The sequence below is a fragment of the Haemorhous mexicanus genome, chromosome 4, assembly GCF_027477595.1.
Source record: "Haemorhous mexicanus isolate bHaeMex1 chromosome 4, bHaeMex1.pri, whole genome shotgun sequence".
Classification (NCBI taxonomy): domain Eukaryota; kingdom Metazoa; phylum Chordata; class Aves; order Passeriformes; family Fringillidae; genus Haemorhous; species Haemorhous mexicanus.
The window spans coordinates 68,606,924-68,631,975 of NC_082344.1; the positions used below are offsets into that span (position 1 = coordinate 68,606,924).

General features: G+C 38.0%; 1 protein-coding gene across 2 annotated transcripts in view; it reads right to left on the reverse strand.

The window, feature by feature from the left end:
• Nucleotides 1-1,743: 1,743 nt before the first annotated feature.
• The window catches only part of FAM193A (family with sequence similarity 193 member A), a 77,414-nt gene continuing 54,105 nt past the window's right edge, over nt 1,744-25,052 (reverse strand). For both annotated transcript variants that reach the window (XM_059845304.1, XM_059845303.1), the window contains 12 exons: nt 24,774-25,016; nt 22,691-22,844; nt 22,405-22,584; nt 19,252-19,503; nt 17,056-17,254; nt 15,553-15,825; nt 14,968-15,250; nt 12,906-13,092; nt 11,137-11,367; nt 8,417-9,260; nt 5,389-5,470; nt 1,744-2,627 (listed from right to left, as the gene is read on the reverse strand). In XM_059845304.1, coding sequence (XP_059701287.1) covers nt 2,534-2,627; nt 5,389-5,470; nt 8,417-9,260; nt 11,137-11,367; nt 12,906-13,092; nt 14,968-15,250; nt 15,553-15,825; nt 17,056-17,254; nt 19,252-19,503; nt 22,405-22,584; nt 22,691-22,844; nt 24,774-25,016 — 3,022 coding nt within the window. In that variant the 3' untranslated portion in view covers nt 1,744-2,533. The remainder of the gene's footprint in view (nt 2,628-5,388; nt 5,471-8,416; nt 9,261-11,136; nt 11,368-12,905; nt 13,093-14,967; nt 15,251-15,552; nt 15,826-17,055; nt 17,255-19,251; nt 19,504-22,404; nt 22,585-22,690; nt 22,845-24,773; nt 25,017-25,052) is intronic.

A 25,052-nucleotide genomic window follows, 5' to 3' on the forward strand; every position in this document is an offset into this window, starting at 1 on the left:
AAGGATATTACAAATACATACATACATTCCTCAAATGCAGAAAGTACAACTTCTGCTGTCTTCACCCAGGATCTCAAAAAAAAGAAAAGCAGTCATTCAAGTGTCACTCTTTAAACTGCTTTGTTAGTAGAGAATAAAGCCAACTCTCTCATCTAATTCCTAGTGAAAACAAATGCTATGAGTTTTCTAGCACCATTAAAAATCTCAGTACTTTCAAAGCATTCCAACTCTAGAGAAGGTCTGATCTGCAACAGCATTCATCCATGTGACATGAAACAGATTTCCCAACCCAGGTCTCAATTTGTTGAGATCCTAGCCAAAGTGATGACATGCACTGCCATCTTGTGTTATGGTTTAGAACTGAAAAAGTCTGAGAAGCTGGGTTTCACATATGCTTCCAGCTTCTGCTGTTTTAACAGCAATTTCTTCCCCAGCCACTGCTCCACACGAGGAGTCTCTTCAGGAACGTTTTATATATGGATATAAAACTAAGATCTAACTCAGGCTGCAACAGATGCAAGCCTCCACATTCCCAAGAAACAAAGTTCATTCTTTTCCACTGATGCAGGTGTTTTCAAGAGAACACAGTTTTTTAGTTTTGCTGGAACAACTGGTGCTGAGTGGCATGGATATTACCTTTTAGGTTTGAGCTGCTATTCCTCCAGCACAAGCAAAAAAATCCATTGACAAACACTGCATTGACAAAAAATGTCAATTTTTTGATATTAAACCCTTCCTCAACCTTATTCTGAAGAAGAACAATAAAAGATGCCCCTTTTATGTCCCTGAACTATATTTTGAAGACAGGTGTTGTTCTCGAAATCTCTTCTGCAAGAGGAGACTAAGGGTTCCTTTACCTACAATGGCTGGGTATAAGCTGAGCAACTGTATTCTGTACCAGGAGCACCCACTGGGATAGGAGCTCCAGAACAAAAAACAGAGGTGTGAAGTCTTAGATGTTGCAGTGGTCTGCAGCCAACCCAATCCTGCTACATCCATGCCTCACAGGGGACATGAAAGCAATTGTCTGTCAAACCTTCTTCCCAAGTCCCACGCTGAGTGTACTGACATTGTGTCTTGCAATTCAGTCCCAAGCCCAGGGGATGGATCACAGAAAAATACGTGTTAACAAGTAGAAAAAAGAAAACTGTGCAACAGTTCTGGGAAAGGACATCAAATATATGCTGAGTGGAAGATTTGTTTTCTTAACGATGACAAAAAACAAACAAACAAACAAAAAGAGATAAAAAAAGAAGACGACTGCCTTACAATTTGGGTATGGTCACCTAGAAGTAAAATGCCTCTGCTGTCTCCGTATCAGAGAACCTCTACAAGTGTGCTATCTTTACACAGTTCAAACTCCTAAATCACCCATCTTCTTTCTCACTAGGCATACTATGGAACTGCAAACCACTACTATATTGTTAACCATTCACCTGACAGCAGCACTGAACCTACCTACTTCACTATTGCACTGCTATTAAACTGGAAATTTCTGTATTACCTTGTTGCTCACAAACGATCCACTGAAATAGAAATATTACAGTAATGCACAAAAATTTAGTTCAGCAATCAGGAGGCATCTTTCTTGCTCTAGCAGATGGTTGGCAAACAGAAAATATATTAAAGTTGATAAGCCTTCAATGACCAGTTTTGACACAAACTGAAATTCATTTGACAAAACTTTTTGGTATGTTTCTTTCTTCCCTTTCCCCACCCACGCAGAAAAAAGCAAGACACAAGTCATCTGCCATACTAATGTATTCCATCTTTCAAAAAGAAAGACATGATTTTAATATTACTTAACAATATGTTAAAAAAGTAGCCAGTTAGGCTTCAGTGTTAATACAATTATACACTCTATAACAGATTTGATAGTGTGAGTACTGTTCTTTTTTAAATTTTCTCATTCTGCAAGTATTCTTACACAAGCTGGCTACAAGTCAGGAAGAAAAAAAATCAAAACACAAATAGCGTAACTTGTACACTCTTAAACAGTAGATTGTGAAAGAACTGAGGGAATACTTGTCCCATAAGAGCCTCTTTTTCATGAAGTCATGTCAGGAGAATTCTGGAGCAGATGAAAGCACAACTGACTAGGTCCATTCCTTTGTCAGGAGTCAGAATGACAAAACATAGCTAGATGCAGAAGTGACAGGAGCCACTGCAGATGATGCAACCTAGTATTTTGGCCTCCACCCAAGCCTAAGCAATTTTAAGTCTCTGAGGCCAAGGCATTCAGAAGGAGCTGGAAAAGAGCTATTGTTCCAACTCCAACAGCATACAGCTACAATCAAGTAAGTCTCACTCACAGACTACAAGCACACAAGCTAACAAATTCAGGTAGAAAGTGGCAATTTTTCAGTCCGCAAGAATTATCAGGCCAAAGGGTTCAGTGCAGATCCACACAGCACTGGGGACAAGGCAAGGCAGCACTGGCTCAAGACCAGAGAAGCTCTCAGCACAGCAGGACAGGTAAGTGGAGTTGTCGTTCATTGATTCCTGCAGGGTTTCCTCCCTGTATTGTGTCATTTCAATGTGCAGCAAAGGTGGTTTTTTTTAAGCTAAAATTGGACCAGTTGATGGAAAGTCTCTGCCTTGTCTGTCTGGCAGAATCCAAGCAGAATCTGAAAAGGAAAAAAGCAATAAAGTGAAACCAGTATACTTAAAATCAATCCACATGTGTTATCCCTCTTTTGGAGAGACGCTCTCATTCAGAAAGACAAAACCATACGTTAAAAAAAATAAATCACTTGTCCATCACTCAATTACATAATAAAACAGTTACTTTCAACACCACTGCATTATGAGAATTAAGCAAAGGAGGTAGCAAAGAATGCTGCACATTCAGCAGCACAGAAGCAAGTTAAATGTCAACTAGAAACAGAAATGGTATTGCTGTACTCATCAAAAATTCTGAAAGGGTAAGAATGAGTGGTAGATGGTGTGTAAAGCAGCATCACCAATGGCACGGGACACTGCTGCTTCTCTTCTCAATACAGGAAAACTACACTGGAGACAAAAGACCTAGGGAAAGGAGGTCTTTATAACACAGCAGATAAGTAGCCCACATGCCTGGAAAAAAAACCCCCAGAACAAAAATCCTCTTATTTGCTTTCACTGACCACAGTTTATGGAATAACTCTGGAAAAAGTTACCACATGCAGGCCTTTCAGGGACTGTTAATCTGATCTGAAGAACTTTACTGAGGCAAGGGGCAGCTTGGTGAGGCTAAAGGCTGCACGACTGCATGAAAGCAGGGCAAACCTCTCTCTGGAAGGTTACACTGCTTCTCTAACAACTGAAAGCCAAAAAAGGGGGGCAGTCAGAAGGAGCACAATAAAACAGGTACAGTGGAAGACTACAATCAACTTATTTTTTTCTTTCTGTGCTGGTTAGAAGCAATGCAATATTAATCATGATGTCAGGGTGTAATTAAGGTATCCATCTATTATACCACTACACAACATGAAGAGGAGATGATGAATGAACTACAAGTGAAAAATATGAATTCAGTAAGCCTGTGCAGCTCATTTCCATGTAGGGTTATTAGAACAAACCATGCTACTAGCCTTCCAAGTATTATGCTGGGCATTAACAAATGGTAGAGAACCTAAGTATTAAAGGTGCCTTAATGGCATTAAGGAGCTGGTTTTGTCCCCAAAAGCAGCACCCATCAGGGCTTTCCCACTTTTTCTAAACAGGTATCCATAAAAACCTAGGCAGTTACACACACTTCCTAACAGATGACAGTAAAGGAGCAGAGTCCACCAATCAGTGAACAGATTACAAAAAGCATGCTTTAACGTGCTAACTCTTCCGTTGGATAACATCTGACAAATTTATTCCTAAAATTCAACTGCACCTCTACAAATGTAATACACTGTTTCATTCATTCTATTGAGAGTAAATAACTGATGAACAGAACTTCTCTGCTTACTGCAGATACTGCAAACTTGAAGGAAGGTAAGAATATTTCATAACAAAGGCTTATACTGTATCAACAGTAGCAGTATCTAACACATGCCATATTTCACCTGTAAAACCTGTATTTTGATTTAAAAAAATCCTTTAATTGGCACCACTTAGAAAAATAATTTTTAAGACTAGAGACCATGTACCTGTGACAATTTCATTGTCTTGCACATTGTAACTACATAAGTAATTAGATATATGCATTTTGTAGCAATAACAAGCAGGAGTTGTACTCAGTTCCTTCCAAGACCCAGACAAACATTACATCCCAGGCATGGAGGCTATGAAAACTATATGAATTTAGAAAAGAAATCCATACTGAAAGTCCCTTCTTGTAACAAATGGCTTGTGTTGCTTTGGGAAATACTACTGTTGAGTCCTAAATTATTCAATTGCAGGAAACCAAGTTACTTGTGCCATTACAGATTTGGCATCCACAATAAAAGGCTCACTAGGATGTATTCATGGGGAACCAGCACAACCAAACACTACTGGAGAACAAATTCAAACAGATTCAGTATTATGGAAGAACATGTGTTTAAACATGAGCTGTCTCCTCATATTTGAGGAATTTTGAGGTTACTAAGTCACAGAATATTCCGAGTTGGAAGGGCTAGGATCATTGGGTCCAACTCTCAATATGATGCAAAAATCCCAGTATCAACCAAAAAGTACAGAAGAAAAAACATTCACAAGCACAGGTTTATAGAATTCTTTTACTGTCACTGTACTAGGTGAGATGAATGAGGCTTTGAGCCTTGTTCTAGTGGAAGGGGTCCCTGCCCATGCCAGGGGGGTTGGGACAAGATGGTCTTGAATGTTCCTTCCAATGCAAACCATTCTATGATTCTCAGATAAGCATCTCCCCTTAAAGTCTGGTGTAAGACACTACCCCACAGTTATACATCTCTGCCTAATGTACAGTAAAGAATTCCCCACTAAAGCTTCTGTAAACAAGGAAGAAAACAAAACAATCAAACCTTTCTGAAATATCTGTTTGGAAACTTAAACCTAATCACTTTTGTGTTTTTAAATAAAAACATTTATCAGTATTTGGCCTGTGGGGCCAACAGAAGATATATTCACACAAACTTTGCTTATAAATAATGGTAATTGAGAATATTCTGAAGGCCCTCATGAGAACCTGGGGGTCACATCGATAATTCTGGCACTTGCTTCTGAATTTGTGCTATTCAGCCATAAGCTGTGCCCACAGATCACAGCTTTGGTGATTGTTACAGTGTTCAGAATGTCAGCTGTAACAGGATTTGATGTGTTACAACACAGGCTTTTCTGCCAGGAGTTAGTTATTAATTTGGGGGCTGCTGTGGTGTTGTTTTTTGCTTGCTTTACAACCATGACACATGGAAAGAAGCAACATCAGCATTATGCACAGGGATTACAGCACTCTACCTTTTAAAATACTCCACTTCTCGTTCTGTTTCATCCATTTCCACACTGTCTAGATCAATGTCTTTGGGTAGAAACACATCATCTACAAAGAAAAAATAATGGCACTATGTTAGATTGCATGGGGAAGGGGGAAGGAGAGAGGAAGAAGCTGCATTAAAGATGTCTTGAGAACTCACTGAACCTCATAGACTATTCATTATTCATATTTATGCTGAATTAATACATACTTATAATTAAATAGACACTTCTTAAAACCCCTATACTAGTATCTCTACCCAGACTTGAAGGAGTTACATTGGTAAAAAAGATGATTTAACAGTAAATTCACTGATTGCATTGGCTGCAAAAGGTACCATAAACCTGGAATGCACATAAGAGTAACCAAATCATACAGAGAGTTTGATGAATCACATATCTGTTTAATGCCTGAAATTTTTGGTCTTACTACTAAAAATGTAGCTCTAGAAACATTTTTAAAGCAGTATTTATAAAGAAAAATACTTGGAAACTTCTGGGTTGTAGAGTTCCTGTACTCCCTCTGGGACATGATGATCAAGCTGTGTCTGCAAGAGTTTAACTCACGCTAGCAACCATTATAATTTATTAAAAAAAAACCAAGCCCAAATATTTAACACATTAATGTATGACTTGAATTGTATGGCCATAACTGGAGCAAAGAGGTCACCACAGAGCCTGTTGGTATATTGTACTATCTCAGCATATGGTTCTCTTTTAGACTTTAAAAAGAAATGCATTGGAAACCACACATTTCTGTAGAGACCAATTTGAACATTTTCCTCTTGAAGCTTCTTTCTCATGCATATACACTCCAGTCTCATTTCTGAAGCAGCTTTACAACACATTTCAAAAACCAGGTGTGACAAAGCAAGTAACCAAAACCACCACGGACACACCTGACTACAGAATCCTTGAGATGATGAGAACAGACAACTCATGGTAAAGACACTCATGGTAGTTTTTAAAAGTTTCATGTGTTTGCTATTGGACTTACTTCTGAGGAAGCAGAAAGCCCTACAAACACAGGGCTTCCCTAACACTCTTGGCTTTCTTCAGCCCTTTTATAACAAGGGGTAAAAATACTCTGCCAGAAGAAATTTCTTTAAGAAACAGAGATATCTCACCAAAAGCAGTAATATTTACTGCTTTAACATTTCATTTGAAAACTCAGTTAAACCCCCCTAGCTTTGTTTCCATCTTTTCATGTTCTCTCAATTACCCTAGTTCTACTGTTTTTTTCTCAGTTCAATTTTTGTGTCTTTGCTAATTTGGTACATCGGCCCTATATCTTAGATTCTGTAATACATGATTTTTCATGTAGTTATAATTTTTTTTTTCTTGTAGCTCTCAAGTCAGAACGACTTAAAGTAAAAATCCAGTCCCAAGTCTATAGAGAACAGCACAATTTTTGCTTGACAAATTCAGAAACATGTCCATGTATTTTTTCACATTTAAATATTAACTTTTAGAAATTGCAAGTATACTTTGACTTAAGCAGGAGAAAAAAAATGGTGGGGGCAGGGAGGAGGATAAGATGCAGGAAGGTACCTGCATTCTCCTACAGTAAACACCCTCTCCCACATTTTCTCTTTCAAATGTCTCCAGTCTTCTCTTTCTGATCCCAGTCCTGGAGAGCTCTGTCTTGCTCCAATCACTGCAGTAAATTCTTCTTGGTAAATTAAAAGAGCCAAAACCCAAATACACCACAACAGAGTACGTACAAGAAGTAAAGTGTCAGAGAAAATGGTTCTATACTGCATTGCTGCTTGGCTGACATAAAATGGAAACATTAGGCATCAAATTTGACAACAGAGATAGTGGGCTGATCCAATCCAACCAAGAAATCACTAAAAAAATCCCTAGCACTTCCTGCAACCAGGAATTAGCTTTGTATTTTTGTAACAAAGCTTAACAAAAGTAAGTATTCTGAAACACTGGCAGAGACTGCCAAGGCATGAAGGTCTCCTGTCTTGCTGTGCTCAGCAGTCAGAACAGCAGCAAGAACTGGTGTACACTGAATTCATGCAATGTTAACACTCAGCTACCAGGTGATCCCAGGAGAATGACTGGGTGCTCCAAGCAGACAGATGTCCACACCACAAAGCTGCCATCCCAACTGGTAGTCCCAGGAGGGACCCAGGATGTGCAGGAATAAAGAGTTGCCTGAGAAAGCAGTTTGACTATGGTGCTGACAAAGCCAATGGGCCAGAACTGTGTGTGCTTCTCAGCTCTAGTATTAGCTGTTGGATGAGTTCAGGCAAACAAAAAATAAGTTGTAAATAAAATTATTCAAGTGAAACTTGCTTGACTTAACTCAATCTTCTACAGTTTTATTATTTCTGAGAAATAAAAATAATTCTGTTGACTAGAATGAGTTAATATGGAGAACATATTAACACTCAACTTTATCAACTAATTAACATCCAACTACAGCTTTTCCCTCTGGCAAATAAAAAATAGTAAATTAGTTTCTGCATTAATTTATTTACCTGCTGATGTAATTAATATAAGAAAGGAATTATTTCCACTGAAAAAAATGCACACTTGAATGACCATACATGAATGACCATTCTTTGACTGAAGAATCCCCTTACTTCCCTTGCCTAAACAGTAAGACCAAGTTCATACTATACTCTTAGTGCTGTATGAGAAACAATCTTGCTTTTAAAGAAATTCAAAATGGATTTCAACATAGCATCAAATTAAACAATATATTTATTTTAAGCAAGAAAAGAAAGCCAGTCTCCTGGAAAGCCTAACTAACAAACCCGCTACAAAACCTAGAGCATATGCTTATCCATTTGTTTTTAAAAGCATCCTACACTTCCTTACTAAAACACTATCCATCTCTTAATTGTTGCAATTCCAACGACTTGACTTTTCCTGACACCAGTTTTTCAGTTTATCTGATTGACATTGGCAGGAATGCCTGAAGATAAATACATCAGACTTCTGGAATATGGTAAGAACAAAACATAAGCCAAGTTCTTCAACTTTCTTACACACTTACCAATGGAATTGTTGACTTTGTCCCCTTTTTTCTTCTTGTTTTTCTTGTTCTTGCCTTTTGGTTGAGGAGAATCTGCAAGTATTAGCTTATTATTTTGCTGCTGTTCACTTGGTGATGGGGATTCACTCATTACGGGTGCTTTCTCTTCCTTTACATGGTTCAACTGTTTTTTGTTGTTATTGTTTAATTTCTTCTCATCCTTTTTAGGTTCTGCAAGTGGTGGGAGCTCTGCTGCTTTTGCTTTGGATTCTATTTGGTTTCTGGTTTTAGTTTGAATCTCAGCTGCTTTGGGGGATTCAACAGGCTTTTTCACTTGTTCAACACACTGTTTGTTCATCTGTTTTAGTTTCTGTTTGCTGTTTCCTTCTTTATGTTGATGCATAATATCAAGCAGAAAAGAGAGGGGCTCATGCTGCTTTACACTGCCCTCCTTCTGATAAAGCAGCTTTGAGTCTCTAGTGTTGACAGGATTGGACAGTTCACAGCCTGTCTCTAGAACTGGCCTCTGTTCTGTGTGATTCACATGTCGTGACAGTGAACCAGCTGAGGTTTCTATCTTTTCTGATTGCTCAAGGGTACCATTCTGAATGTCTTCAGGGCTGTTTGGGACAGGTTCCTTCACTGCCTGGCAGTTCCTAGTGAGCAGCTCTGCCTTTGCACAGTCCTTACTTGTTCTCTCTTTCTTCTTTTTCTTTACAGCCCGCAACTGCTGAAGCTCTTGGAGCCGCTGTAATTCCTGTTTCAGTCTCTCTTCTTCCTCTTCCTCACGCCGCCTCTGCTCCTCAAGCAGCTGGTGATGCTCCCTCTCCCTGGCTTCAGCTTCAAGTCGAGCTTTTTCTTCAAGCTGCAAAGTAACAATAGGATTATTGAAAGTGACAAATATTATAGAAATAAAGAGTTTGAGGGATTATTACTACTTTTCTTTATGAATGTTATAAATCCTAGGATGTGAACATACGAACATATTTAAATCTGTAACTCAGCGGAGCAAGCAAATAAGTATACAAAGGCTGCCCTTTTAAACATATTACAATCCTTTCTCTATTCCCATTTTCTGTTTCTGTAACTCATTTGACCATTGTTAATACCAGCTGTTGATCCTTTCTTCCCTGTTGCTACGCCTAACTTCACATCAAAGTTTTCTACAGGTACAAAATATTCAGATTCCTTCTCAAAGACTGAGTGTGTTTCTAAGGTAACTCAGCTCACATCAGGTTGTATCATTTACCTGTTCTCTTGCTATGGTAGCAGAGTTGCTGTTTCAGAGATCAGGAATGTTAGGAAAAAAATAATTAAAAACATTCTGCACCAAAACACTAAGCAAATAACAGTTACATTAGAAGTAGTCAAAAATCCTAAGGATGGCAGATTTCCATTGTCAGCCATTAGTTCATTAACCAAAACAAAGACATAAGGGATTTTGCCAGTCAGTACTGCCAATGCCTAAAACTTTGCTGGGCAGCATTGATCTTGCATCATTAGCAAAATGAAACAAAGTCATACAATGAAAGCAACCATGACCATTTATTTTCTTGCACAGTTAGAGGCATCTGTATGGCATTACTTCTTCACAGTTACAGAAGTCATTCAAAAAATGGGAATTACTCATGAGAATGACCCTATGGGAATTTTCCACTTCTTATGCTCAAACTGCACTGTATGAGCAAAGTGAATTTTGCATCGCAAACTCTACAAAGTTTATTTTATTTATAAATAATCCACTAAACCCTCAAGATGCTGAATAGTGCTACAACATAAACATAAAGAATTTAAATTATGTATTCCAAACCCATGGAAGCATTTAAAGAAGGCAGAAGTAGTGCCAGAAGAAAATCCACAAACAAGAAAATATTTACAGTGTGATCACATAACACGCTTACCAGAAATCAAAAGCATTCAGCAACCAATTACATTGTGCCTTGAACTTTATACTTATGGCTGATACTTGAACTGCTCTAAGAAAAGGTTTCCTGCCTGTTCCAACTTAAAAAAAAAGGGGCATTTCCTCTGTTATTCCTTTTTCATATTTCCTCTATATTATCCTCAGCAAATAGTGTTTCCAAAAAAATAATTTCACTATTACACATTGGAGTTTCTTAGAAAGCTTTTTTGCCAATTTATATTTGAAAGCAACCTGTATTTTTTTCTTCCCTGCCCCCTCTCTGCAGCTTGCCACTCCAGCTCAGGGTGATGACCCTTTGTGTCATCACGTGGCACAGCACTTAAACTCTGTCAATCGGGACAGCAAGGTGCTCAGTGCAATTATTCTAAAAATACCAAATGCAACTGTTCCTCTCTCATAAAAGCACTGACCTATGTTTCCTGGCTTCCTACAGAAATACTTTATCAAAACCATTATCCCAGTACAGAAACACTGACTTGTTAATTTCCCTCACTTTTAAATGTCAATGCTACAAAACAATAAAATTGATAACATTTCTGATACTCAGAAATAACCTTCTGAAGTGTGGGAAATTCCAGTATAAAGCTGACTCGTAGCAAAACACATGACAAGGGCATTTTCAGGAATCCTCCCAGTCTGGTACATAACTCCTCAGGTAGCCCCTGAACAGGTAAGCCAGTTGTGTAAAAACAAACTGGCAGTGAACCACAAACCACAATGACAGCATTAGGAAAAATCAGCACACAGTGGCATACTTGAGGGGAGTGCAGAGATTCAGAAGTGTGAGGGCTAGGATGAACATACTTTCACATCTTACCTTTCTTTGCTTATGCCTGGCTCGCTTGGCTGCACGAGAACTGCTTACAGGTTTGGTTTCAGAGCTGTTTATAAACTGTAGCAAGTCTTCCACCTTTCGATGGTCAACAACACTTTCCCTTTCAGAGATCTGATCTGGTTTCTTCGGCTGCTCCTCTTTCCTTTTTGTTAAACGTAAACGAAGCTTTTCTCGCATCTCCGCATAATTTCTACTGGTTGGTGCAGCTGGAGGCTGAAGGACACAGCACAAAAATTTAGTGACTAAATGGAAAAATTTCACTGACTTTATGCTTTTGAGATTTTGAAATAGCAAAATACTCTCCCTTCAAACAACACGGGAGGTCCAAACCTGACTATCAAGCTCATTGTTTCTATGTGAACCTAAAGTGTATTTAACAGGCAACAGACCTGCCAGACTTGGTGCTGGCTTCTGAACTACAATTTCCAACTGAAAGAACAGCTGATCCAGAGGAGCATGGCATGAGTAAAAAGACAAAGAAATAACCTTTAAAAGCAGGAAAAAATACTGTGACTTTTATTTCCATATTCTCTTGTGAATGGGAAGCTGTATTTGAAAATTTCAAAGGAGCAGATGTTTGCTCTGTCTTTATTTCCTGTGAAATCTGTTTCAGAGGTTGGGCTACACAGGCCTCTGGGCTGTATCTGTGAAGGGCTGGTTATCCTGCACTGAAGCCTGCCAGCTCATCCTCCAGCAGAGTCCCATCAATAACTTAACACTGCTGCAAGTGGAATCTTTGCATCATGTTCCATATCTGTATTTCCAACCACTGTTCCTGTCTCTCAACTCCTCACTGCCTCTCCCCTCCTGATGCCTTACCCTCTGTGCTCCTGTACCAGACCTGGTGCCCATCTGTTCACAGCTACACCGGTTCAACTCACCAAACCAGCAAAACAAAGCCTATTAACTTAAAAATCCTGTCACATTCTGTCACTTCAGCAAAATGAATAACTTACTGTGCAGTCAGGTAACCATCAAACACAAATCAAGCATGGACATGGTGGGAGCATTCAAGGAGAAATGGGATGCCTTCCCTGGCCCCTTTAAAACACAGGGCAGGGGCTTTTAATTCACTTGAAGAACTATGAAACTGACCTGATCGAATACATGGCAAATAAACTGAGCTTTTACTTCAAATAGGAAAAATGCCAGTGACTCTAATTGTATCAGTAAACTGATTATTAAAAACAGGCCATACACAGATTTACAAGTTAAGAAAAAATTAATGTGTTATATTTTAGCTAAGAATCTAGAGTTTCTCTTTTTTTTGGTCCTTTTTTAAAAATTGGAATAAAGTGAATACTTTGAGGATTGCTATTTTTACAGATAGCAGACTAGCTCATGAATTGCCATAAAGATTTAAATTAATATCCTATATAAAGGGTACTTTTACCCAGCCTCATCACATTCATTCTAACTACAGTACTACAGAGGAGCAAATGAATTTTGTGAAGTTATTTAAATGGCTCAATGACCCTGTTTGCAGTTTCAGTCAAATATGGCATCTATTATCCAAGTCAGTTGCTTCCTAAATCTTTTAGTCATTTTTATTGCTCTTAAATGCTTTGAACTGGAAAGGTTTATTTCAATCCCTCATTTCAAAGAGGAAAATTACTTTTCAACTCCTTTTAAACTTCTTAAGTGAGTTCCAATGCCATCCCCTAAGATGCAGTCTGATAAATCACATGCAACCTTATGATGAGGAAGTGGCAAAAGAGCAAACAAAAGCAATTTAAAATACAAAAACTTACTCCTCCATGGCCGAAGAACTCACAGTAACAGCAGTCACAGTATTTTCCTTCCTTCTGATTTGTGGAAGTTGAGGTACTGGAGCTATGCTCTGAGCAGCTATCTTCATCCTGGCTCTCCTCTCCATCATACTGCTGATGATCGTACGTGTTACTGTTCTCACAGCGATGGCCCTCACAATCAGGATCACTGTGTCAAATTAAAAAGAAAAAGCTTATAAAACCCTAATGATAATAAATAAACCCATAATAATAATAATAGCAGCACCAACATTATTATTATCACTATTTAAAAAAATATATATATACATGTTCCTGTCTCTAACAGGAACAATGGTTCTCAAACTGGGATTTCAGCCATCCTAAAGCTTTCATCCACCAACTTACAAATGGAGAAATTCAAAACCAAGCAGTAGGATAAAATGATACATAGGAAAGTGAGCTATAGAAAAACAAATTTAATGATGCCCTGAACAAGCAGCCTAGAGAGTGAGTTTTGGAACAGTTCTTCCTGGCTTTAAACATGTAAACTATAAGTAGTGACTCTAGCTTTTTTTAATGGAATAGTTTTGAAACTCTTCCCCTTTTACCACTTGTGACATCAAGAAGGTTTCAAATGCAGCTGCAAATCTCCTGGTTTTAGATATATTTTCAATCTCTTGACTTAAATAAAAACCCAAGGTCGGCTAAAACCTAAAAGTTTCCATTACCCTGTTTGCAACTTGAAGGGGAAATACTAGCACATCTCTTCAATAAGCAGGTACATGGCAGTTGATTCCCCCAGAGCTCTGTGTAACTGCACACAACATTTCTACTGCCCAGGTCTTCTAAAACCAAGGTGATTTTGCTTCAAAAGAAAGTAGCATTAAAAAAACCCCTCTCTTGTCTATCATTAGTTTTTCTTTGTTCTTATGTTAGAAAGGTGAAAACAGGCCATATTCTGCCTTATCTACAAAATACATATAAATCTTCTTTCTAACTTCACTCCCCCTCCCCAGAATACAATCACTGCTTCTGAGTCTCTCTCAGTTCATTTTTTTTTTTCCCACGCAAAAAATATCATGTTAGCACCTGGAAACAATGATAAAAAGTTGGATTTCTACTGTGTCCATATTCAATTATCTCCCTGCACTAGGTAAGAAAAATTCTTTACAAAACTGCAATAATTTCTCACGTATGAAAGAACAGTTACTTATCTTGAGTCATCATCAGTAAAACCAGTTGATAACAGAAACAAGGACATTTTTAGAAGCATTTACAAAACTCTACCTAAATCTCACACCATCTTCCAGAAACTTAAAGCAGCCAGGAGACTACATTCATAGCATCCATGATCACAGCCCCACAGGTCATAGAGCTTAGAGCAATGACTCAACTGCTTTTCTGTTATGCCTCCACCCTTCAGACACATCAAAGGGTTGCCACCATTGTCAGCCTGCCACAGTACATAACATTATCAGAAGACAGCTCCACCAAAGTCCTTCCCACCTCCAAGACCTTTGAAAACCTTCAGAAATCACAACATCCTTTCACACTAAAACCACTGTATAAATGGTAGGACTGATATCTAAGAAGTTTTAAGTGCAGTCAGGAAAATGTGTCACTACATGGCAGGTTTAAAAACCAGGTATGACCTCTTTATATTTTGAGCTAAATTACAGAGTAAGAGTAAGTTTTTACATCTTTCCACTCCTGCTTGCCATGTAATGCCAAAATGACAGAAAACAGTATGTTATACAAGAGGTTTGTGTCTCAGCAGCAGCAATCATTAACCAGTAATTAGAGTAAGAAAGAACAGTTTGATTTGTATATCCCAGGCAATATTTCTAGAAGTGAGCAAACATTTGTTTTCAAGCCTCTAAATTCAGTAACTGGATTGTACAATGGAAATCATGTATGTGAAGTCTCACACCAAGTTACATACTAAGTGTTTGCATTTGGTTTCATTTGCTGAACACAAACACAGCTTTCACACTGCAACCAGTGGCAAAGGAGAAGAGGTATCTGTATTTTCATTTACTTTCTATTGAATAAAAAAGAATGGCAAGAATAACAACAAACTTACCTGCAGACACTTGGTGGGGCACTTACAGAGCTGTCTGTGGTTGAAGTAGGAGGTGCAACTGTAGTAGGACAAAGACCTGAATGAGGATCCACAAATCCAGGGGCTGTTGCAGCAGTTTTGGGGAAAGAAGGAGCAGCAAGGTTTGGAAGATGTGGTGTGGAGGCTGGAGACAGTGCAGCAGGAGACAGTGAAGGAAGGGATGCTAAACTGGTAGGACTATTTCGTGGTGCAACTGGTGCAGAATGTCTATGGTCCTCTTTATTAATATTGTGGAACACTTCACCTAAATTGGTGGGAAAAAAGAAACCACTTACAGTTAAAAATAATTAGTAAGTCCCCATAAAATCATATAGAGTACTGTATATTCTCAGCTTCTATAAAAATCAGCAGTATTTCAACTAATTTCTATTACCAATTTCCAACCCTAACATCAAAGTCTTCCACACAGTTCTTCAATCCAGAAGTACAGAGACTAACTCAAGAATAATAACAGCAATTAACAAAAATCATCAAGATGCATGATATTACTAAATTAAACACTTGTATAAACCCTTATAGTTAGCTACATGTACTACAAATCCTTACCTATTGATGAAGGTCTCTTGGATGATACTTTGAACTGGTTGCTGCTTGACTGCACTGTAGTTGCTGTGCAGGAGACAGAAGAAGTGGCAGAAGAGGTTGCCATGACAACTTTATTAGCTTCCATAAAGGCATCCTGGAAATTGTACAGACATTTCTTCTTGGCAGCATTTTTTTTCTCTTTGCTGTCAGTAACTGCTGTTGTCTCATTGCTAGATGTAGTAGGAAGTGCTTCGGGTCTTATTTCTGAGAGTGCTGGTGCTAATATATCACTCCCTTCAATTGAAACACAAGGAGTAATTAAGAATCACATAATTACTGAAGTGTCTTTACAGGATTTAAATTACACATTCAATAATTCAGATGCAGACATAGGATATATTGTTAATGTTGGCTTAGTAGGATTAGTGAAGGGAATCCTCCTTTCCCCTCCATCCTGCCAGATAATGTAGCTGTAACAAAATGTGCTGGGAAGTACCAGAGTAGAATCACAAACCCTGAAGACAGAATTCTAAGAATGTTACTAAACATGTTAACACGTAGCAAATGTGCTACAGATATCTTCATCCATTTATAATTGAAAAATTCTAATTGGACAACATTTTAACATGCTAAATATATAATATCTACTATCTGAAATCCAGGTAGGCCACAACAAAATTGTAAGATGAAACAACACATCCATTTATCAATACAAAATGATAAACCATTTATTTATTTATTTGAAATTCTAGTTAACAGAAACACCTTTGTGATAGACCTTCCAGATGAGTCTGCCACCAACCATCTGTTGGAACAGCTACCCACAACTACATTTGTAAATGGATGAGCTGTTCCACTGGGGAAGTTTTCTGGATGTTTTTAATGCCTTTCTTTTTAAGTATCACTGTAGTAGCTTGAACAACTTAGCAGCAGATGAGTCTGAAAAAGAAAGCCAACACAGAAAACCCCCAAGCCTCCTTTTTTATACAGGACAAATAAAATAAAGGCTTTTTAGTATTTGCTAGGATGTGAATGGAAAGATTTCTCTCTCTCTCTAATTTTCCTTTTATTCTCTTTCACTTTAACCATTAGGATTTCCAAATGCTTCTTGGCTTAAATTAATCGTTTTCTTGATTTATGCCTCTTTCTCAATGACAATGTGGTTATCTGTGTGCATTATAAGAAGTAGGACACAGTGCCTTGTTACCAGTGCTCTTACTACCCTGCAGAAATAAGGCAGGCTTTTGAGAAGTCTACAAGTTATTTAAGTTTTCCTTTACAATACTAAACTTCTGAAGACCAACATAATTCTACAATGACCATAGGTGAAAACCAGCACATTTGTTTGCCTTTAGCATCTTCTCCCCAGTACATAAGAATTTATATTCCAATTTTCTGCCCAACTGGAGTAGAAGTGGCAGCAAATCTGCCAGAATCCCATCTTCTAAAACCCACCATTCCTGAAAAGAAACATAAAACATAAGGCTTTTAACTAGTCAGTGTGAAGTAGTGACAAACCCTCACCAGGAATTGTGTCAGGCAAAAATGTAGCAGGATTCCAGTTCTTGTCATTCATCACTTCTGAACCCCAAAGACTTATAAATTTAGAGCTATTCCAATCTGGAGTGCTCCCAAAACAGCTTGGATAAATATGATCTTGGAGAGATGCATTGAATACTTGATGCTTGTTTGTATGATTCTGAACTGGAGCTGGTGGTAATGCCTACAACAAAAAAAAAAGAGTATTTTCCCCATTAATATTCTGTTTGCTTGCACAATCACTCCAACACCAATATTCAAATTATAGTGTTTTAACTGGGAAAAGCATTATCAAAAGCATAATAGACACTATTTCCCAGAAAGATAAAAAGGCTAATTTGTTGATAATTATAATGCATATGTTACACAGATTGAACATACATGTATGCATTTTACACTCACAAAGTACTGCTTTTAGAATCAACTAAGTGATGAACACAAAATACCCAAATCTCAAAAAACAGTTGTGTCAATACATAATTAAAACCAGTATTTGTATGAATTTAGAACTTGCTAGGAATTACTGCCTTTCAAAGCATGAGCTGCCTAAACAATCTCATTTTCTCTGACATGACAATCATTACCACAGAAGACAATTGTGAAAATGGGATTACAAACACTTCAGCTTTGAAAATAAGAGCAAGAGAAAAAGAAATAAAACACATAAGCAAAAGCTAATTATTTTCTTCCTTTCTTTTAATTTTCAAGTATTAAGTGGTTCCTAACTTAAAATTAATAAGCAAGGAATACACCCTTTCATTTTAAGAACCAACTGGGGGGAAAAAAAGGAAGCACAGATTTTTTTTTTTTCTTGTTTTATAGAGACAAGTTTTTTGGGCTCACCCCATTTCTTCCGGCTGAAATTGTTTATACACATTCTAAAATGACCTTTCTCCCAGAGTCCTCATGCAACATAAACATTATATTCAAATACTGCCACATTTAAAAAGGAAAAGCAGGTTTTTTTTTTTTATACTAGATTTGATGCAAATTAAAAGCTATGCAGAAGAAGACATAGATATTATAGATAAAGATATTAAAAATATCAGCTGAGTCCAAAGACATTTCAGACACGAGACTCATGGCCAAACAAACTACTTAAATACCTAGTCTCCCTTTTTTATAAAGAAAGATTTTCATTATTTGCCTAATGGTGAAAGTGGGAGGGGCTGGAATAACCTGCACTGAAGAAAATTCAAATACATGGGTGCAAATAAATACTTAACATGGTTTCAAGAGAACAGCAATGGGCTGTTGCTGGCACATTGCAGCTATGGAGCAGAGGTAAGGAAGGGACACCCAAGAGAGGAAAACCCAAAGTGGATGTTAAGAAGGACAAAAAGAGCAAGTAAGTCATCTTGATGGATTATTCTACTCTCCTTGCAACCTTGACCAGTGGATCAGACCAGGAGAAGACAAAGATGTACCTAATGACAAAGGCTTTTTTGCCCCTCTCAGCAGCACCCACAGTTCAGCTGCTTTAAACATATGTGAAACAACATCCCCATTAACAGGACTGCTTGGGTTTAACTCATATTTCTGAAAAGCTGTCACTTGGTCCCAATTCTTGTTCCACACCTCTCTCTTGTTTATTATTTATGAGTTTAAGGTCAAAAGAATTTTGCAGAACCTGCTGAAACACAAGTTCTCTTGAAGGACAAAAACCCCCTCACAAATATGAAATAAGACTCCTATGTTTCTGTTTGCTCAAAAAACCCAACAAATCCCAACAAACAAAAAAAAAAAAAGAAAAAAGAAAAAAAAGAAGAATTCACAAACATTTTAACAACAAATCTCAGATTATTATTGCCAAAACAGAATACTAAATTTTTTCTGATACATATAAAATGAAGACTAAATTAGTTCTCTTACACTGACTGAAGATCTATCACTGCTTCCACCTTGCAAGCCTCATTTGACTCAGTATGCTTTCTAATCACACTGCACACATTATCACTCTTCCTGATGAAAAAATACCCTCAGCCATTCTGTACAAACCTTCCAGCAGTTCTGAATCTCACTCCCTGTCCCTCAGCATTCCTTGCAAAAGGAATATTAGAACCAAACCACAATTTGGAGCAACTTTTCATTGTTCCACTGATACTCATTCATGCTGGTTTACACAGTTGTACAGAATTTTTCCTGAGATGGGGATGCATCCATCTCCTTGCTCAGGCTTACCTTATTGTGTGTGAAGGGAGAAGCAGTGTACAAGGTGGGATGGATAAGTGGACGAGGCAGATGAGGAATTGTATGCAATGGTATATGTCCATGGATGTGAGGATAAAGATGAAGTGCAGGATGTGCAGGTTTTTCAGGATTCATGAACTGGTGCCCAGCAGGCAGGCGTCCAGTTGCAAGTGCAGAGACTGTTAGTCCTGAGGCTTCTTGTTTGCAAACGTGACATTCACAAGCATTTGGACCTTGGTCAGCCTATAAAAAACCCCAACAGAACCCATTAAAAATTCAATCTACTCAACAGACAAAAAATCTTAGTAATCAGTAGTATTATTTCATTTTGCATACATCAATTAATATTTTCAGAGCATCCAGAGAATTTTTTTCTAGTACCAATAGAAAAGCCTCATAGTGAAGCAAAAGCACTAGTGAAAAATCTTTATCTTACTAAAAAGAATACTCTAAAAACTGAGATTTCATACCAGACAGAGATTTAATGTCCACTATGAGTGACAACAAGCAAAATACTGATACAAACCTTGACAGCATTCAATCATTACTAGGCAAACACCCAGTATAAAAAGAAAAAAACTAACTGGATTAATATTTTTCATAATTTTCCAAGCATATGTAAAAAATAGGTGTAGGAAGGACTGGTAAGAGTTGATTAAGTAATAAAATTGGAAGCAGTTCTCAGCTGCACTAGGCAGAGCACAAACAGCATGACAAGGGAGGCAATCTCTCCACTCTGCTCAGCACTGGTGACTCCAGTGCCAGGCTCAGTTCTAGGCTCCCCAGTATGAGAGACAGGGACACCCTGCTGTCAGACCAGGGAAGGACCACAAACATGGGAGCATCTGTCAAAGAGTGAATGAGAGCACTAGCACTGTCCAGCCTGAACAGAGGAGACTCAGTGGGATCTCACCACTGTGTGTTCCCTAACTGGGTGGGGAAGGGAAGAACAGAGAGGACAGCACCAGGCTCCTCTCAGTGGCATCCCATGAAAGGATCAGAGCAAATGGACACAGACTGAAATGCAGGAAATTCCAGTCAAACCACTCATTTGTGACAGTGGCTGAACACTGGAGCATAACACCTACAGCAGTTCTAGAGCCTCCACTCATTGTGGTACTCAAAACCCAACCGGACGCTGTGCTGACCGACTCTCTCTAGATGATCTTGCTCTGACCAGAAGGCTGGTCTGGATTATCTGCACAAGGCCCTTCCAAACTCAACTACTCTGTAAATGTGTGAGGCTGACATTTTTCATAAAAATTTCACAATTGCACCAACCATGAAAAATCCCCACTTCAGAAATTTGTACTGATCTCAAGGTATCATCAGCCTCTGTTGTCTCAACTCAAGACTTTAGAAGAAAAGCAGCCTGGGAAAGAGCAGCTCCATTTCCCTTTCAGCTCATTACTTTTTCCAGCCACTGTCACCTGACACTTCACTGGTAAATAATTTAACCAGAAGCAATACCAAAAATACTTCCCAGTTTCTCATTTTCCCACCAATGTGGCAGTTCACATTTTTCCAAAAATGCAACATTAAGACCAGCTTTCTAAAGAAGAATTGACAGGTGATGCTCTTCTTAAATATCCCTTCCTCTCAGAAACAAGTAACTCATCAATATAATTTAAAGGCATTACAGCCTTTAACACAAGGTATATTTCAACAAATAACAGAGATGTCATAAACCAAATATAACAACTGAATCAATTTCATGTATAAAGAAAACTAAAAACCCCCTCACCTTTCTAATAAAAAAATCAGTACTATGCAGAAATCAACACTAATCTACGAACAAATGAAAATGGAAAAAATACTTCAAACAAAACAAAGAGACTCAAAACCCAATTCTGATGAATTGGGTATTGAAAAGGAATCCAAGACAAATGGAGGTACTGAGTAAATCAGCGAAACCAAGAGGTAATGCCAAAAAATCTCAAATTCACATGACGTGTACAAGTGAAATTGATCACTTAAATACAACACTACATTACTCAGCTCTGACCAGAAGATCAGACTAAAAAAAGAAAGTCATTAAGACTTCCTCAGAATCATTCTGAAAATACTCTTATTCCTTGAAGAAAAGAAAAAGGCTAAATCCATCTTTTTATCTTGCATTTTAGTTTGCTTCCCTAAGGCAAGCAGACTTATATAATCGAATTTGATTTTCCACAACAAATACTGAATCTCTTCACCAGTTTCAAACTAGTCTGACAGAGGTCTCACCCCATGTAATTTTTATGGCATAGGTCAGCAATACATAGAATAAAACCTTGATGTACTTGCTGAAAGAAAATGAGTTTAATACTCTCAATACTTCCAGCGGAAGGTCTTAAAACATCCTAACCAGAGGATAACATCTGCTGGGAGATGATTATTGTCTAAGCTCTCAAAGGTGCACCAGTATGGACTTTCTCATGCAATAAGAAGAAATAAAAGTGACAGTCTCTCCCAAAGCAGTGAGTCTGTGCTGGAGCTGCAGGGTAACTTAGATTGAAATCCTTGTGGTTGCAGAGACAAATCCATTGGATCCTTTGCTTTGGTGCTCAGGTCTTAAACCAAACACTGCTATTTGCAGAGCAGATACTCCAGGCATGGTTCTCTAGGTGGTCTGATGACCTTACAGGTAAGAGCTTCATAATTTCAAACCATTAAAAACAAACAAACTAAACATCCCAAGACCCATGATGTTAAGTCATGCGACTGATTTAAATACACAGGGTTTACACAGGGAAAGGCAATCCTCAAATAGAATATGAAAGAAATATGTGCTAACTAAGTACTCATAACATCCACCCCCAACCCTAATTAACTTCAAATAATGTAACACTAACATTTAGCAAAGACCAGGTTGATCTTACAAACAGAAATGCTTATTAGTTTATGTTCCTCATTCATGCAGGTAGGAATAAGCTTTTTCCTCTTTTCCTGAAGCAACTTTTAATATAACTAACATATTTCAGGTTTTGACTAAAAGATTATTTGACATGACAATGTAACAATTAGTTATTTTAGTTGTCGTACTTACCTACTGACAACTTAATATTTTAAGTTAAAAAATTAATCAATGATGGAAATGTCTTCTCATTCAACATCCACATTTCAGAAATTAATCTACTACAAGATGCTTTTAGATGACTGTACCTGCTGACTGGGGTAAGAAGGTGGTGGACTATCCATTTTTGTTTCATCTTTCCTTAATGCCCTTTTTCCTAGAGTCATTTCCTCCTTTTGAGTCCCTGGTGGTTCACCACTGCTCTCCCCATCTGCTTCTTCATCATCTGCTTCTGAGGAACTGCTGCTAGTACTGCTCACCTGAGGAGACTGGACAACATTAACTCATTAACATGGGGACCTGGATAAGGACAAGCATTTCCCCAGTGATCACATCCAAGAAGCAGAACAAGCTAGGACACTGTAAATGCTGTACCTCATCTTTCAGTGCCATGTTTTCACCGCCGCCGTTTAGCTCGCTGTGGATTCCGTTCATGTTGGCTACAACCTCTGCATCATCGTAATTGTTCAGTGGGTAGATATCAGCAAATTTTGCTGATAATGGTGCAACATCATCATCATCACTACCACTGAGGGGAAAAGAGGCTTAGATAAATCCCAGTGCTCAGTTTTAGTGAAAGCAGCTAGAATACCAAGATGAAATAAAAGTTGAGGGCATCCCTTGTATAGATGCTCCAATTAGGAGTCAACGGATGGTCTTTCAGGATTTTCAACTGAATTTACTTTTTCAAGCAAGTAAAACAAACGATCTGCCACATAATCCTACTCAATGGAGCAGTCACATGCCTGAATGACTTAATTGAAAATAAAATTCTCTACTGCTTTTGGGTAAAATACTTTTCAAGCACTGTTTTCTGACCAAGAATCTGTGAATTAATAATTCCAGGATACTGATGACCTTGAATTTGATGAAAAAAGCCTTAAGCCAATGTCTTCCTTCATAGAAATTTCTAAGTGGAAAAAACCACAACATAAAATTTGAGTTTTTCCATACGTTAAATGCCACATCAGTAAAAAGGGAACACTGAACACATCACAGTAGCTCTTAAATTTCTCAATAGCCATTAGTTTGTAGACAACCCCACATCTGCATGCCTTTCAAAATCTGCTCTAAAATACTTCGTGGAATTTTTTTGCCTAACAGATAGATAGTAAAAGGACATGCACATTTAATTACTCACTCCAGGGAAGTGTTGCAAAGATCAGTTAGTTCATGTTGCTACAATAATCCAGAGCTCTTAAAAGAGCTCTTAAACTGTGAGCTTTTATCTTGTTGCATGCCATGAAATACTCAGCCAAAATTTAATTACATGATGGCACCATTAGGCATATTTCAAATGTGCAATGAAGAAACAAAACACAGCAGATAGCATGAGACATAAAATGGCACTTCCTCAAGGAGCAGTGGTATTTCCCTAAAAATGGGCTTCTTACAGTAAATAATACTTGGATTCAACTGAACTAGCCTCCGAAGGGACAAAGTGAACAATTTTTGACATTTCAGCACCAAAATTAGTGAGAGTTTACAGAAATGGCAAAGTACACATCTAAGAACACGTAGCTGTTTTCAAGTGCTCCCCAAATGGGTTCAGAAACTACAGATCTATAATGAAATACTAAACCATTGGTAGCAGTAGATAAATCCTTAGAGGAATTGGAACTTAGTGACTGACAGGCACCAGGAACATCCCACACGTCTGTACTGTCCTCGTTCATCACGGCGTGTGAGCACAGAACACTACGGCAAGTTCCCTGACTGTACCTACAGCAGGTACTTCACTATTTCAGTGTTCCCACCATGCAAGTAACTCAAGTCGGGGTTTTAAAGTATTTCTTTAGAATAGCATATAACAGAGGAGACTCCTGGTTAGCTGTACCCATACTGAGTACAAAAGCCAGCCCACCAAGCAGCTTTAACTCTTTGGAACCACGAAGGGGTGGAAGTCCACCATTAGACTAATGTCTCAAATCTGATAAAGGCTTTGATTGTAGTGTAAGAAATTGGGTGGCAGATACTTCTGATAGGGACAAAAATTTTTGATGCAAGCCATATTAACACAGGTTCAACAATCCAAAAAGCCATATAATAAAGGCTTTTTTTGGAACTAAAGTGATTCAAGTGAAATGACGATCCTTCGAAGAAAGGAATGCCAGCTCCTTGCTTAGTTTAGGAAAATCTGACATTTTAAGACAATGCTCTAAAATAGATCAGAATCTGATGTCCCTGTAATTGCAAAGCAGGAAAGTACAGACTACAAAAACTTATAGCAATACTGATAGTCAGTATCTTCAGAAATTTTCAGAAATCTGACAGCATCTTTTTTAATACATATATTTTTGCACAACATAGAGCTGGAGTTGTGACCAGCTGAACACAGTACCATTATTAAATAATTTTCTGAGGCAAAACTAGCATTACATAATGATAGCCTGCCAATGTCATTTGCCTGCTTAAGTTCAACTCACTTAAAAAATTTAAAACAGAAAAAGCAACTTACAAAGTTGGTGCAGAACCATTATCTGCTAGGATGAGTCTGGGATGTTGCTGAATTGTGATAGGCGAGCTGGAACCAGATCCTGAACTTGCTGAAGACATACTGGGTGGGCGGATCTCAGATAAATAATCCGGAGCAGAATCAATTTGTAGTGGTAACTGGTTAATGTGGATATCATCCGTTATGGGAGAATCCATGATGCCACACGTTAAAATGTGTGAAAGGCTGCAGTCATCACAAGTACATCTGCTCAAAAATTAAATTACAGATTTTTATGATCTT